Source organism: Lontra canadensis, unplaced genomic scaffold, assembly GCF_010015895.1.
Source record: "Lontra canadensis isolate GAN:19392208 unplaced genomic scaffold, GSC_riverotter_1.0 scaffold4, whole genome shotgun sequence".
Classification (NCBI taxonomy): domain Eukaryota; kingdom Metazoa; phylum Chordata; class Mammalia; order Carnivora; family Mustelidae; genus Lontra; species Lontra canadensis.
Window position 1 is genome coordinate 52,106,586 of NW_022630998.1, and position 16,717 is coordinate 52,123,302.

General features: G+C 40.0%; 1 protein-coding gene across 1 annotated transcript in view; it reads right to left on the bottom strand.

The window, feature by feature from the left end:
- The window catches only part of IL31RA (interleukin 31 receptor A), an 88,015-nt gene that overhangs the window by 12,311 nt on the left and 58,987 nt on the right, over positions 1-16,717 (bottom strand). Inside the window, exons 7-8 of the mRNA XM_032844038.1 lie at positions 11,143-11,222; positions 8,695-8,911 (exon numbers count right to left, since the gene is read on the bottom strand). Coding sequence (XP_032699929.1) covers positions 8,695-8,911; positions 11,143-11,222 — 297 coding nt within the window. The remainder of the gene's footprint in view (positions 1-8,694; positions 8,912-11,142; positions 11,223-16,717) is intronic.

Here is a 16,717-nt window from a genome sequence, read left to right on the forward strand (position 1 = left end):
AAACAAGAAAGGTCTCAGGTACACAACCTAACCCTACACCTAAAGGAGCTGGAGAAAGAACAAGAAAGAAACCCTAAACCCAGCAGGAGAAGAGAAATCATAAATTCAGAGCAGAAATCAATGAACTAGAAACCAAAAATCAATAGAACAAATCAACGACTCTAGGAGCTGGTTCTTTGAAAGAATTAATAAGATTGATAAACCTCTGGCCAGACTTATCAAAAAGAAAAGAAAAAGGACCCAAATAAATAAAATCATGAATGAAAGAGGACAGATCACAACTAACACCAAAGAAATACAGACAATCATAAGAACATATTATGAGCAACTCTACGCCAACAAATTTGACAATCTGGAAGAAATGGATGCATTCCTAGAGACATATAAACTACCACAACTGAACCAGGAAGAAATAGAAAGCCTGAACAGACCCATAACCAGTAAGGAGATTGAAACAGTCATCAAAAATCTCCAAACAAACAAAAGCCCAGGGCCAGACGGCTTCCCGCGGGAATTCTACCAAACATTTAAGGAAGAACTAATTCCTATTCTCCTGAAACTGTTCCAAAAAATAGAAATGGAAGGAAAACTTCCCAACTCATTTTATGAGGCCAGCATCACCTTGATCCCAAAACCAGACAAGGATCCCATCAAAAAAGAGAACTACAGACCAATATCCTTGATGAACACAGATGCAAAAATTCTCACCAAAATACTAGCCAATAGGATTCAACAGTACATTAATTCACCACGACCAAGTGGGATTTATTCCAGGGCTGCAAGGTTGGTTCAACATCCGCAAATCAATCAATGTGATACAACACATTAATGAAAGAAAGAACAAGAACCATATGATACTCTCCATAGATGCTGAAAAAGCATTTGACAAAGTACAGCATCCCTTGCTGATCAAAACTCTTCAAAGTGTAGGGATAGAAGGCACATACCTCAATATTATCAAAGCCATCTATGAAAAACCCATCGCAAATATCATTCTCAATGGAGAAAAACTGAAAGCATTTCTGCTAAGGTCAGGAACACGGCAGGGATGTCCGTTATCACCACTGCTATTCAACATAGTACTAGAAGTCCTAGCCTCAGCAATCAGACATCAAAAAGAAATTAAAGGCATCCAAATCAGCAAAGAAGAAGTCAAACTATCACTCTTCACAGATGATATGATACTATATGTGGAAAACCCAAAAGACTCCACTCCAAAACTGCTAGAACTGGTACAGGAATTCAGTAAAGTGTCAGGATATAAAATCAATGCACAGAAATCAGTTGCATTTCTGTACACCAACAACAAGACAGAAGAAAGAGAAATTAAAGAGTCAGTCCCATTTACAATTGCACCCAAAACTATAAGATACCTAGGAATAAACCTAACCAAAGAGACTAAGAATCTATACACAGAAAACTATAAAGTACTCATGAAAGAAATTGAGGAAGACACAAAGACATGGAAAAATGTTCCATGTTCCTGGATTGGAAGAATAAATATTGTGAAAATGTCTATACTACCTAAAGCAATCTACACATTTAAAGCAATTCCTATCAAAGTACCATCCATTTTTTTCAAAGAAATGGAACAAATAATCCTAAAATTTATATGGAACCAGAAAAGACAGCGAATAGCCAAAGGAATATTGAAAAAGAAAGCCAAAGTTGGTGGCATCACAATCCCGGACTTCAAGCTCTATTACAAAGCTGTCATCATCAAGACAGCATGGTACTGGCACAAAAACAGACACATAGATCAATGGAACAGAATAGAGAGCCCAGAAATAGACCCTCAACTCTATGGTCAACTAATCTGTGACAAAGCAGGAAAGAATGTCCAATGGAAAAAAGACAGCCTCTTCAATAAATGGTGTTGGGAAAATTGGACAGCCACATGCAGAAAAATGAAATTGGATCACTTCCTTACACCACACACGAAAATAGACTCAAAATGGATGAAGGACCTCAATGTGAGAAAGGAATCCATCAAAATCCTTGAGGAGAACACAGGCAGCAACCTCTTCGACCTCAGCCGCAGCAACATCTTCCTAGGAACATCGCCAAAGGCAAGGGAAGCAAGGGCAAAAATGAACTATTGGGATTTTACCAAGATCAAAAGCTTTTGCACAGCAAAGGAAACAGTTAACAAAACCAAAAGACAACTGACAGCATGGGAGAAGATATTTGCAAACGACATATCAGATAAAGGGCTAGTGTCCAGAATCTATAAAGAACTTAGCAAACTCAACACCCAAAGAACAAATAATCCAATCAAGAAATGGGCAGAAGACATGAACAGACATTTCTGCAAAGAAGACATCCAGATGGCCAACAGACACATGAAAAAGTGCTCCATATCATTTGGCATCAGGGAAATACCAATCAAAACCACAATAAGATACCACCTCACAGCAGTCAGAATGGCTAAAATTAACAAGTCAGGAAATGACAGATGCTGGCAAGGATGCGGAGAAAGGGGAACCCTCCTACACTGTTGGTGGGAATGCAAGCTGGTGCAACCACTCTGGAAAACATCATGGAGGTTCCTCAAAATGTTGAAAATAGAACTACCCTATGACCCAGCAATTGCACTGCTGGGTATTTATCCTAAAGATACAAACGTAGTGATCTGAAGGAGCACGTGCACCCGAATGTTTATAGCATCAATGTGTACAATAGCCAAACTATGGAAAGAACCTCGATGTCCATCAACAGACGAATGGATAAAGAAGATGTGGTATATATACACAATGGAATACTATGCAGCCATCAAAAGAAACGAAATCTTGCCATTTGCGACGACGTGGATGGAATTAGAGGGTATCATGCTTAGCGAAATAAGTCAATCAGAGAAAGACAACTATCATATGATCTCCCTGATATGAGGGAGAGGAGATGCAACATGGGGGTTAAGGGGGTAGGAGAAGAGTAAATGAAGCAAGATGGGATTGGGAGGGAGATAAACCATAAGTGACTCTTAATCTCACAAAACAAACTGAGGGTTGCTGGGGGGAGGGGGGTTGCAGGGGGGGGGTGGGGTTATGGACATTGGGTAGGGTATGTGCTATGGTGAGTGCTGTGAAGTGTGTAAACCTGGCGATTCACAGACCTGTACCCCTGGGGAAAAAAATATATTATCTATTTGTAAAAAATAAAATTAAAAAAAAGAAAAAAGAAAATAGAAAAAAAAAAAAAGAAAAGTTACAAATAAAATCTTGGGGGGAAAAAAAGGATGGGGTGCACCTGGGTGGCTCAGTTGGTTAAGTGACTACCTTCAGGTCAGGTCATGATCCCAGGGTCTAGGGATCAAGCCCCACGTCAGGCTCTCTGCTCAGGAGAGAGCCTGCTTTTCCCTCTCCCTCTGCCAGCCACTCTGCCTGCTTGTCTTCTCTCTCTCTGTCAAATAAATAAATAAAATCTTTAAAAAAATTTAAATACAATGCAATACCTAAGATTTTAAATAGAATAAATAAAATACTTAAGAGTTTCAATACAATACCTAAGATTCAATTAGAATCAGATAGCTATCTTATTAAAAATGTTTAAATAAGAAAGGAGAACTACTGGAGGGCATGTGGCACAGAAGGGGAGCACAAGTAGGCGGGGCCCAGAAGATCACGGGGTGCCACTTTCCTCTCTCCTCTGCCCCTTATCACCCACAATATGCCTGAGGCTTCAAAATTACAATTAACAAAGTATGCTTCAATGAACACCAAAGACAGTCCTGGATAAAGGCAGGAAGCAGTGTCCTTCAAAAAAAATCAAAAAGCCTTCCGAAGCTAGGAGCCTAGCCAAGTGTAGAATTTGGTGTGAGGTCTGGGAGTACTGAATCCTGCTATTTCTAGGCAACAAGCCCCAGCAGGCACCTTTACGAGCCTCTGTTCTTGAAGGCCACAGTTTATGAATCCTTTTCTCAAACTGGGCCTTTATGAGATACTCCAGCTGCTAGTCCCAGAGAAAGGCCAGGAAATTTGTCTATCTAAAAGGATCAGGAAGGGCAACTGAGGCATGAAGGAAATGTAAAGCTGGAGTAGGGATAGGGGCCAGGACATCAACCACATGTGATCTCTAGAGCTCCTACCACTCCCACCCCCACCCATAGCCTCTAAGCATCCTCGGTTACCATTCCGGTCAGGCTGAAAGGCATTTCTAGAGCTTCTGGAACCCTCCCTACCCTCTTGTAGAAGGTAATGTTCATACTCCCTGATCTTCTCAATTCCTTCTTACTATTTGGTCTGTGTGTGTGTGTGTGTGTGTGTGTGTGTGTTGCTTGGTTCGAAGAATTGTGCCCTCAACTCACTCCAGAGTCCCCTTGCAAGCCATGCTGGAACCACTCTTCCTTGGGTTTTTGTTGCAAATTGTACCCATTATGGGTGGAACTGTGTCCCACAAAAAAGAAATCCTCAGTACTCCAGAATGTAACCTTATAAGGAAATCAGATTGTTGTGGATGTTAGTAGTTAAGATAGTGGGTCCTTAACCCATTGTGACTGATGTCCTCATGAACGGATTTGAACACAGAAACAAAGAGACATAGGAAGCTGGCCATGTGAAGATCCAGGCAGAGACTGAAGTTATGCTGTTATAAGCCAAGGAATGCCTGGGGCTTCCAAAAGCTGGAAGAGGTAAGGAAGGATCCTCCCCTAGAGCACAGCCCTGCCAACACCTTCATTTTAGACTTCTGGCCTCCAGAACAATGGGACAGTAAATTTCTGTTGTTAGGAGCCACTGCGTCTGTGATCCATTGTTACAGCAGCCCTGGGAAAATCACATAGCACCTTTGGCTTGGCCAACTCCCCTTCCCTGGCCAAGTTTCTTTCACATCCTTTTCTGGTCTCCCTGGAGGCACTTTCGTAATAATTATTTGCACACAAATCCTGACCTGAAGACAGGAATGAGTGTTGATTCCTAAGCCCACAGTCCTTTTCTTTACCAACACTGGCTGTCTAAGGAGCAGAGGTCAGGTTGAAAGAGCCAAACATGCTATAGGGATGAATGGAACAGCCCAGGCCCTGGGCCACAAGAGGTGTGGAAAATGTTCAATTAAGCCATAAGTCAACTGTGGAAGAGCCTGGGCAGTGTCAAGGGTGCTGAAGGAGAAGTTTCCAAATCATCACTCTGCTGTATGTAAACTCTCCTGGACCCTTCCATTATTCAACAAGAACATTTGAACAATTTCTCCAAATACAACATACCCCCAGGTGCTGTAGAAAATCCATATTCATCCTGGGAGAGGGGAAAAGGGGCTTTGACTGCTAACACTTTTAAGTTCTTGTGGTTTGCATGAAGGCAGTCACTGTGGGCCATAAATACAGCCCTCAGGCACTGTGGTGCGCACCTTAGCTGTCTAAGGCTACCCTCAGCTCTGCCTCAGGAGTCCTGACAGCCTCCTCACCTACACCACACAGTGGCTGTGCTCTTCGGGGTCCTACCTCAGATCACTCCAAAGCCACATGCTGGCTAAGGTCCTTTAAAACTCAGAGATGTTTAGGTCAGAAGGAACAAGAAGGTGTATCTATTCCAAGCCCTTTTTAAAAAAGATGGTAAAATGGAGGCCCACAGAGGTAAATAACTGGTTCAATGTCAAGCAGCATCAAGTCTAAGATTCTGGTATATTGTAAAACTGTGGATTATGCAGATTTGGGTTTGATTTCACCTGAGCAACCGTGGGCAGATTCCCAAGCTTTCCTGATTCTCTACTTCATCATCTATTAAATGATTCTAATAGCCTCTACCTCTTGGACCATTTCAAGGCATTAAATTAACCTATCTCATCTTGGCATAATGCCTGACATTTACCAATGAACAGCATATGATAAGTGTACTTACTAAGTGTTAGCGCTTATAACAATTATTATTATTATTATCCTGGTGCAAAAAGGTGATTTTATTAAAGCACAGGGACAGGACCCATGGGCAGAAAGGGTTGCTGCTATAACAATTATTATTATTATAACTATTCTCTAGCTGACTCCACCTTATTAAACAAAATTCTGTAAAGCATTACTTTCTTATATGTCTAAACCAGGAGTCTTTAAACTTTCTCTGTAAGAAGCCAAATAGTAAAAATTTTAGGTTTTATAATACATATGGTCTTTGTCACAATGATTCATCTCTGCCACTATTGCACAAGAGGAGACATAAGCAAATGGAAACAAATAGGTGTGGCTGCGTTTCAATAAAACTTTATTTACAAAAACAGGTATCAGGCCAGGTTTGGTCTACAGCTATAGCTTGCCTGCATCTGGTCTGGGATTATTATAACAGATGATCACACTGATGCTTCTGACACAAGGCAAGTACCTTCAGAATTGAGAAAAATTAGCAACAACAACAACAAAAAACCCTTATGGGAATTTAGCATAATTTTAGTTAAAATATTATTTTATAGTATTTTTAAAGTTGATAATCCCTGCCTAATAAAAATTTAATCAATCAGAAATTTTATTTAGAATGGCAATATTGGGGCACCTGGTTGGCTCAGTCTGTTGAGCATCCAACTCTGGTTTGGCTTAGGCCATGATCTTGCAGTTGTGAGATCAAGTCCCCCATCAGGCTGTACTCAACACAGAGTCTGCTTCAGATTCTCTCTCTCCTTCCTCCCTCCTGTACTCTCTCAAAATAAATAAATAAATAAATAAATTTTTTAAAAGAATGACAATAGTAATAATTAGCATTAGGCAAATCATTTTAAAGATAAAATCTCATTTCACAACAGCTCTGTGAAGGAGGCATTACTATGTAACAGTTCCATTTTACAAGTAGCTGAGGTTTAGTGAGGTTACATAAGTTGCCCAAGGTTTGTGGTATCTAGATACCACAGTAAAAAAGCCAAGATATGAATACAGGGCTGTTGGACTCCAAAGCCCATGTTTCTATCCCCTATTCTTTACTGCCTCCCACTCCAGGGCCACACCAAGAAACTGGCTTTACTATGCAGCAGTGCCTCTACTAACAAAGAATGTTTATTCAATGACACACATTTGTCAGAAACCGCATCACTAGGGATATCAGATAGGCAGAAAGTAGGATGCCAGGAACTAAGGATGGTGGAGAATATTATTAAATATTACAGTAATGTCAAGTGTAGCTCAAAACACAGAATATGTATACAACTGACCATTGAACAACATGGGGGTTAGGGGCACGAACCCCCATGCAGTTGAAAATCTATGTATAACTTTTGACTCCCCCCAAACTTAATTACTAATAGCCTACTGTTGACTGGAAGCCTTACTGGTAACAGAGTAGATTAATACATGTTTTACATGTTACATGTATTATGTATTATATTTTTTAAATTTTTAAAAAAATTTTATTTATTTATTTGACAGAAAGAGATCACAAGTAGACAGAGAGGCAGGCAGAGAGAGAGGGGGAAGCAGGCTCCCTGCTGAGCAGAGAGCCTGATGTGGGACTCGATCCCAGGACCCTGAGATCATGACCTGAGCCGAAGGCAGAGGCTTTAACCCACTGAGCCACCCAGGCACCCCTATGTATTATATTTTTACAACAAAGAACACAAGAGAAAACAAAATGTTATTTAGAAAGTCTTAAGAGAAAATACATTTATAGTATTATATAGTAAAAAAAAATTGCATATAAGTGGACCCACCCAGTTCAAACCCATGTTGTTCAAGAGTCAACTGTACATAGGAGTTCCAAAATGAGGCAAGGGAAGAAATGGGTTCAGTTTAAGGGGAAGAGAAAGAGGGGAGTAGAGGCAAATGAGTCCAGCGCTGGTAGTGCAAAGGTCTGAACCAGTCTAGGTCTAAGTAAAGAGAGGTGAAAAATTAGAGAGTGCATTACCTAACTATGATGTGTTTCAATAAGTAGTTACTGAGCACCTTTTCTTTCTTTCTTTCTTTTTTTTTCCTGAGAACCTTTTCGATGCTAACTGCTCTTATGCCTATTCTAAGTACTACAGAAAGGGGGTGGTGTGAGGAGGAGGAAGAGGAGGAAAAGAAAAACAGACAAAAATCTCTGTGCTCAAGGAACTTGCATCCAACTGAGGGAGAAAATGAGGAATGAGAAGATCAATAGAATGAAAAAACAGTAATATTTATAGAGAAAAATAAAGTGGGAAAGAAGAAATCCCTTGCCTGCAACTCCTTGACTAAGAATCACAGAAAGTATTTTATTCCAACATGCGATATAAAAGATGAGTTTGCCTGGAAACAGTAAAATGTTTAAAACTACTTAATTGAAAGTATAATGAGCACTTTATTGATAAGTATAAACATCAGAAATTTTCTTAACTGAAGATTCACATGGAAGGGGGAAAAGGAAAAACATGGAAGAATGAATAAGTGCAGGCTGGGACATGGTCAATACCATGAAAGGGAAAACTCAAAAGAGAAGTTTCTTTCACTGAGGACAAACATGGTTTTTGGACAGTTTTATATGGCTCACTCAGACCAAACAAATACAAGCTGCTTGTAGAACTTCTAGGTGTATGACTATCTCATATGACTTTATGAAGTCTCTGCTTTTCAACACAGGCTTTGTTCCAAAGGAAGTGTATTTCAAGGGGCTCATTAATTACCACAAGATTTTGGTCTCCTCACCATAACCTATAAAGCTCCCACTTCATTTTCATTTGGACCTGACAGAAAGAGCAATCCTTGAGGGGGTCTTCCTGGCCAGCTAGTTGGGACCAGGCATCGAAGTAAGACGTTGACACTCTACTTACACTTTTCATCAACAGCCGGAATCCTCAGCGTGGCCACCGGAGATTCCCCAAGAGAATTATAAGAAATCACATACACCCAATGGGTCTTGCCTCCCAGATGCAGTTCATGTGTCTGGTTAGTGGTGTTCACTGTTTCTGTGAGATTAGTGTTGCTTTCTGGGAAGTACCATATCCTGTAGCCAAGGGCCTTCTCCAGGACCGGGGCTCCACTTGCCTTCTGAACCCAAAGGAAACAAAATGTATTGCCAGAAACAAGAAAAGATAGACACTGAGATGGTAATAAATGGTGAGGTGAGGGGTGAGGGGTAATGTTAATTATTAGGTGCTAAACTGCAATTAGGTCATCACCCTTCTAGGATGAATAATACACCCTGTGCTGTAACATGAATCCTTCAAGGGCCAAATGAGATTTGATAAATGGTCCCTTGGTATCAACCCTTAACAGAAGTGTAATTCCATGAGGTTTAACTAGGAGAAGGTGCAAGCCAATGTAAGCAAGTCATTTTGATGCTTATCTTTCTTCCCCTCCCACAGGAACAGGACAGGGCAGTATAAGCTAAAAATGTGAAGCAGTCCCTCCAAGAATCCCAATTCTGTTCTGGCCCTGGGTCATCTCTTCTCTGGAAGCTTCCAAGGGTTGGAAAGTACCTGTGCTGCGACATAAAAAGCAGCATGCCACCTCCTTTGAGAAAGGAGCTAGCTTCCCTGGACCAGCCATACTGGATATCCCAGCTAAGAGGCCTAAAACATTCAGGGTTGTCCTACCAGTCCTAAACCTGTGGTGAGAAGCCTCAGGGGACCCCAGAGATTCCAAGCCAGACTCTTCTCTTCAGCCTTGAACCTGAACCTACTAACCATATGTTTTTGCCTAGTGATCACCTTGCTGAGTATTTCCCAGGAGTTATAGGGCTTTCCAGTTGTTTACTCTGTGTTACTGACAACACACATGGATGGAGTAGAATGACTGAATGTAAGGTCAGACAGGACTTTAGAAGTCACTTTGTCCCACTGCCTTTCCAGTTCAGGAATTGACAGATACTTCCTAATGACTGGGAGGTTTTTATCTCTTAGGACAATGCATTTTCTTTTATAAACAACAGCTTTATTGAGATGTAATTCTGATACCATAAAATTCACTACTTTAAGGCATACAATTAGGAATTTTTTTTTTAGTATATTCACAGAGCTGTGCAATCATCACCACCATTCAGTTTTAGTCCAACCTTTTTAACCAAACTTAATTCTTAGAAACCTCTCCTACTGAGGCAAACAAAACAAAAACAGTCCCCAGGTGAGGGAAAGAAAGAGGAAGGGACTCAAGTCCATTTCATGAACTTCACATTCACATGTTGGCCTACTTGACCCAACACTCTGTGGCTGACCATATGCGGCTATGTGCCATTGTTTGCTTTCCTTCCCCCAAAATATACTGAGTGATTTGTTCATCCTTAACCACAAAATGGGAGTCACACAATCTTGATTTACAAAGGTGTTCCAGTGCACCTGGCTATGCTCTCCCTGGCCTGCTGCCTCTACAACTTAAGGGGGCCCCAAAGTCCTAAGGGCATAACTGGGATTAGAATATCATCAGTAAAAAAAGTGATTTCTCCATTTTCAGAAGGATTTAAACTTGCCTGGACTTTAGCAAGCATGAAATAATATGAGTGTTCCTGGAGAACTCTGGACACTACTGAAGAGTTCTGACATCTTGCTGCTCTCCTCTTCTTCTTCTCCCCTCCACAACCCACCCCCATCTTTTTCTCCTGGTTCCTGGCTGGGTTTTTTTTTCCCCCTCATATTTGCCCTTCTCTTTTCCCGTTTATTCCCTCTTCCCCTCCTTTTCTGTCCTTTGTCTAACCTTCTCTTCTCCTCTTTTCTCCATCTCTCCACATGATGCCCACACCTTCTCCTTTGTTCCTCAATCCCAGGCCTCCACCCAAGAAAGCATCATTTGACCCGTGTTCTGTCCTTATATCCCACTATACCAGTAGTCAAAACATATGAGCAATATATGTTTTCAATGACCCGAGGCCACATTAGTGAGCTGACCCCAGGTCAGTGCTTTTCTCCCATGTAGGGGTGGGTGTTATACAATATTAAACTGCCTTCAAATGCAGCCAGCCTGGGGTGGTGGGGGGTGGGAGAGGTGCGGGGGGGAGTTCCCCAGAAGGTCAAGATGCCTCCTGCACTTGCACTTTGTACCTGTCTTAAATGTTAATGTTCAGATCAAAGAAGAGAGGGGGCAGGGTCTGTAAGGTGTATTTAGGCCAACTATAAGATGACCTATAAGGCTTTGTGAACTGTGAAACCACAGTGAGATTTGGGGCATTATAAAGCCTCTAGGGAAGGAAACAGAGACGGTAAAATTTCAAGAATTACAGTTACTGGATGTGTAAAAAACCAATGGTTTTAAACAGAAACACAACAACAAAACTGTAAGGTGGTCACCTTCCACATCAACTGCACTGGCCTTCTTCCATTGACCTTCGGTGGTCTCAGGACTCTCCACAGATCCAGGCCATAGGGAGCTGTAAGGAAACAGAGTGAGGTGCTCAACATAAGAGAGAAGGGACCTGAAACAGAATTTGCTGAAATTAGCTGGGTTGACTATTAGAAATGCAGTTGGGAAGGGTTTGCTGGAGGAAGCCAGGAGAAGTAAAGCAGTCAGTGGAGGGATGGCCGCACTGCAACAACCCACAATGTCTTCATTTTGTGACCAAAGGATTCACATCAACCAAAAGTAAAAACTAAAACTGCTCTTAGATCCAATGGCTTAATGTAAGTTTAAAAAGTACAATAGGAAGTACCGTAATATAATTTATAACTGAAATCTGGATTGAAATGTAGCATCTCATGTCCTCTAAGATATAATATCTATAAACACTAAAGCTGGGAATGACACAGATAACTAATAAGGAGATAGATACATAGATAGAGATATTATCTATACCATTCCAGGGTGAGAAAGGGGGAGGGAGAAAGAGAGAATAAGACCTACTCCCAAAAATGTTAAGATGTTACAAAATATAACAAAGAATTAAAGAAGAAAGGAACAGAGAAATAATCTTTGCTAGGCCATAGGTCATTACCTGAGCTTTAAATTTGATGCTGATCTTCGTGGCAGAAAAAGCAAAAAAGGTTCATATTGAATTGCACGTTTCTCATAGCCTGACAAAAAGCAGTCATATGAAGGAGCAAATGGCTGGCTGGGGAATGAATTAATTAATGGAATTTATCATGGGGATCCTCTTAAAAAGACAATGGGAAACATAAAGGCCAATGTCTGCAATCACAGCTGAGCAAAATTCAGAAATATGACATACGTACTTTTTTCATATTTCTGTTCTATAAAATGTAAGGGCATAATGTTATACCTGATTTACACAGTTCTTCCATGAATAACATAATCCAAGACAATATAGTTCAAGTGTGTTAGCTTCTGAAGATCTGATCAGACAGGGATAATTTCAAAATCCTGAGTTTCTAGTTTAAGAATGACTTACACATGTTAGCCAGGAGAAGAAAGCAGATAATTCTAAAAAACTGTCCAGAAGGCTAGTGGCCTGTAATTTGGAGAAAGAAATGTCTCTAATTGAAGATGCAGTTAATGAACTCTGAATATTTTTTTTTGAGGAAATCAAATGGCTGAAGATAATGTAAGTAGGTCTGCAGAGAATGGAGTCAACCACTCAGGCCAAGAACTAAACAGCTTTAGTACTAACAGACTGTTTCCAGGTATGTGAAGTCACACTTTGGGTGACTAGGTGTCTTAGGGTGAAATTATTGAACTCCAAATGAAGACAACTTCATAATGTAGAAAAATGAGCCAAAGGTCAAGTAAGTCAATAACCTGTTTTATCATCAATGGAGAGTCACATTTCTACAACTACTCTTGCAGAAGCTGGAAGTGAGTAAAACAGTTTAATTGGTAGGCCCTGATCTTGATGAGATCTAATTCTATGTAAGAGGCATATCAGGAAATCAAAACTATTTAGACTTTAAACTTGACTTCATTTGTGCTCCACGGAGATAACTGTCTTACTGTCTTACAAGCTCTGTCAGAAGTTATCTGATTTCCCAAAGAAATCAATATTCTTCAATATCACTGTCTTCAAATAGATTCTTCAATAAAGAATCAGAAGACAGACAGCCTGTACTCAATTTTCTCAGAGAACAACCTATCTACAAGCCAATGAGATGTGAACACAGAGTTCCTCCGGGCAGAAATCTCTAGCACAAGGGCCCAAGGTCACGAGACTTCACAGGTGACCCATGGAATTGGAAGGACTATCACTCCATCTCTCACTTGTAGAGTCTCTCCATTCCAGTTATGTTCAGTCAGACTCAGGGATAATAGCACTGACAGTAAGAAGCAAACAAATCTAAAGGTGAAGTGTGTATTATAATCCAGCCCCAAATATTCATCTGAAGGACAGAGACAAAATAAACTAATTATTAGATAATCAATCATTGCAAGGACTTGGCTAGAAATACAAGTGAAATTCTTCTTGGATTTATCCCATAGGCAGTCATCTAGTTGTAGTAGATGGTGATGGTAAATGTTTTCTTTTTTCACTGAGGCCCCTATTTCCTGCAGATAAAGGCCAAAGAGGAACCATCTTCCCAATATCAGCTTCCCACAGATGCAGCTTTTACTAAAACCATTGCCCGAGTTGCATGTAAATCTTCTACAATGAACAGAAATTTCCATTAACCATGAGCTAGTTATGGCTTTGCAGTATAATCAAAGTTAGAAAAGTAATAACTCAGTGTGTTTGTAAGAGCAAAATTAAATTTTTCCAAATCCATCGAAATATCTACATATTCAAAAGCATCAATTCTTTGAACACATTAGCAACAATTTGATGCTATGTTGCTTCCATTACAGTCTGGGAATATCCACAACTACCACCAGTCAGACACCTCAGACATGCCCTGGTGCTTTGCTGAAGACCAATTAATAAGAACAGTTAACTTTTAGCCAAGTGTCACTATACTAAGCATTTTACCCGATTTGCCTCATTTAATTGCCACACCCTTATAATTAGGCATGGTAGTAGTATCATCACCATTTCTGAAACACAGAGATGTATGTTTCAGTGTTATAAGATTTTAGGTAATAAAGCCAGGATCAGAATATCAGAACATAATTACATCTGTGTCCTTATATGTTTAATTGTGGATAAATCGCCCTAATAATCAATCTAAATTGTAAATGTAAATTAAAATCCAAATGAAAATAAATAATGTTTCATATTTGACTTAGAAGAGAAAATTTCAAGCAATTAGAAATGGTTTGAGGCGGTGTGTATTAAATAACTGGCGTTCCATTGTGAAATAGGGAAACAAATTGTTTATGAATTAGAAAATGGGAAATTAGGATTTGCTGGGGGCCAAGGGGGTGCGTCTTCATCAATTTTCTCTGGGATCCTGAAAAAAATGAAGAGAAACAAAAGCAAAAGTTCTACAGCGGTGACTTTGATAAGTAAGTGGTTGATTTAATCAGCCCCAAGCACAGCCGACACCAGCATCTAGGGCTCTGCTAATGAATTCTAGCCCAACTAGCCAAAATAACAAATCAGCTGAAACAGTAAATCTTGTTTCTGGCAGCAAAACAAGTGGATGAAACAGAAACTGACATGAGGGAGTGGCTGGGCTGTCATGAGTTAACAGAAGATCCAGAGCCACAGTGGCATGAGGAGGCCACTGGAGAGAAGACTGCCAGCTATAGGGTGGCAGGAGGGCAGTGCAAAACAGGGTTATACCTGAAGTAGAACCTAATCTCTTAGACCATCTGCTAGAAGGTGTAGCAAAGGCAGAGGACACGTCACTCAACAATACTACATGTATTGCCTTCTAATCCTTTAAAAGGGAGGGCTCAGTTAAAACAGACAACAACTGACTACTCCTACAGATTATAACCAATGGGCCTTTTTTTTTTTTTGCTGTGTAATTTATGTGCTGTTTAGTATTTGTAAACTATTATATTTGTATTCATTAAACACTTTAAGGTGATGTCTATAGAATGTAAATGTGTTCCCAAATATTGTATGTAATTTTAATCAAAAGTTACATGAGATCCACAAACTAGTTTTCTTTTATCATGTCTGCATTTCTATTGTTGTAAAATTTATATAGCCCTTACCATTTGTAAGGTACTGTTCTGAGTACTTAGGCATAAAGATTTGGTATTTTCTGTGATTTTTTTTCTTGGACTGCTAGAGCCTGGCATAGAAAACTAGATGCCTGAGTGGCATAGATGAATGGAATCTATGGGTGAGAAGAGCCTTTAGAAATTATCTAGCCTGGGGTGCCTGAGTGGCTCAGTTTGTTAATCCTCTACCTTTGGCTCAGGTCATGATCTCAAGATCCTAGGATGGAGCCCCACATTAGGCTCTCTACTCAGCGGGGAGTCTGCTTCTCCTTTTGCTCTCCCTCTGTGTTCGCATTCTTTCTACATCTCTCCCAAATAAATGAATTTCAAAAAAAAAAAAGAAATGGAAGTCATCTAGTCCAATTTCCCATGTGCTGCATGAACCCATGTTGTATAACCACATCCACCAATGGGTAGTATAGACTGAACTAACATGAACGTCTCCAGTGGGAGCTACAAAATTCAGAAGATACTGGATTATTCCCAGACATCTGATCATATGGGCAATTGTGCTGAACACCTCTTAGTACCAACTTTGTCTCATAGGAAACTCAAGCAAGATTCAGAGGAATAAATTATTGTCAAATGGACTAGGGAGCACAGAAATTGATTGCAAATGTTACCTGAAACTTGTGTGGCACTTGGCTGTAAAACAGAATAAGATTTAAGAGAATATGACTGAAATTATGGCCGGGTGTGTGGTTGGGGGAAATTCAGGGAGAGTAAAACTTCAGAAGGTTAGAAGGAAGAACATTTTACATTTCTTCTCCTTATTACAAAAGATGTGCGAACATACCAAGAGTTCAACTACTCATTCATTCATTCATCGTGTTAGGCTGAAAAATATACCCCAAGGATCTAAGTCCTAATCCCTGCCATTGGTAATGTTACCTTGTATGGCCAAAGGGACTTTGCAGATGTGATTAAATTAGGATCATAAACTGGAGATTATCCTGGATTATCCGGGTGGGCCCTAAATATTTTCACAAAGGTCATTATAAGAGTGAGGCAAAGAGATTTGACACAGAAGAGGAGAAAAAAGTGACATGATGATGGATGCAGAGATCAGAGTGATAGGTTTAGTAGATGAGGGAAGGGGCCAAAACCCAAGGAACACAGGCAACCACTAGAAGCTGGAAACAATAAAAAAACATATTCTACCCTCAGAGTCTCTAAAAGGTAACAACCCTGCTAACACCTCGACTTTAGTCCGGTGAAATTGTTTTGGACTTCTGACTTCCAGAACTGTAAGAGAAAAAAATTGTGTTGTTTTCAGTCATTAAATTTGTGATAATTTGTTATAGTGGCCATGGGAAACTGATACATTCATCAAACATTTATTACTGCTGAGGGGGAGGTGCTGGGCAAGACTTGATTTACAAAGAACAGTAACCCATGCTGAGTGACCTGAGCAATTGGCTAATACTTCTGAAACTCAGCTCCTTCACCACCAAGTGGGGTGATTCCACATCATTTATAGGGCTCCTAGAAGGTTTAATAAAAATAATAGGAGGCCTGGCATTTATTGAATGTTTATTGTAAGCTAAATACATTATGTCATTGAATTTTTTAAATAACACTAAAAAGTAGGTACTACTTTTAACTTAGTTTTATAAATTGTATTCTATTGTGGAAAGGGGGAGTAAATAATGAGAAAAGTAAGGCTTAGAGATAGGTATCTAGCCCAAAGTCACTCCACAGCCAGGCTGGGATTTTAGCCAACCCCACAGAGTTAAAGTATTACTCTGAATACCAAACCTCACTCACAGCAAGCATTCACTCATTGTATGGTTCCTTTATCTTTCCCTCACTGTCATTAAGAACCTACTTTTTTTTTCCTCATAATTTATACCTTTATTTATCTTTAAG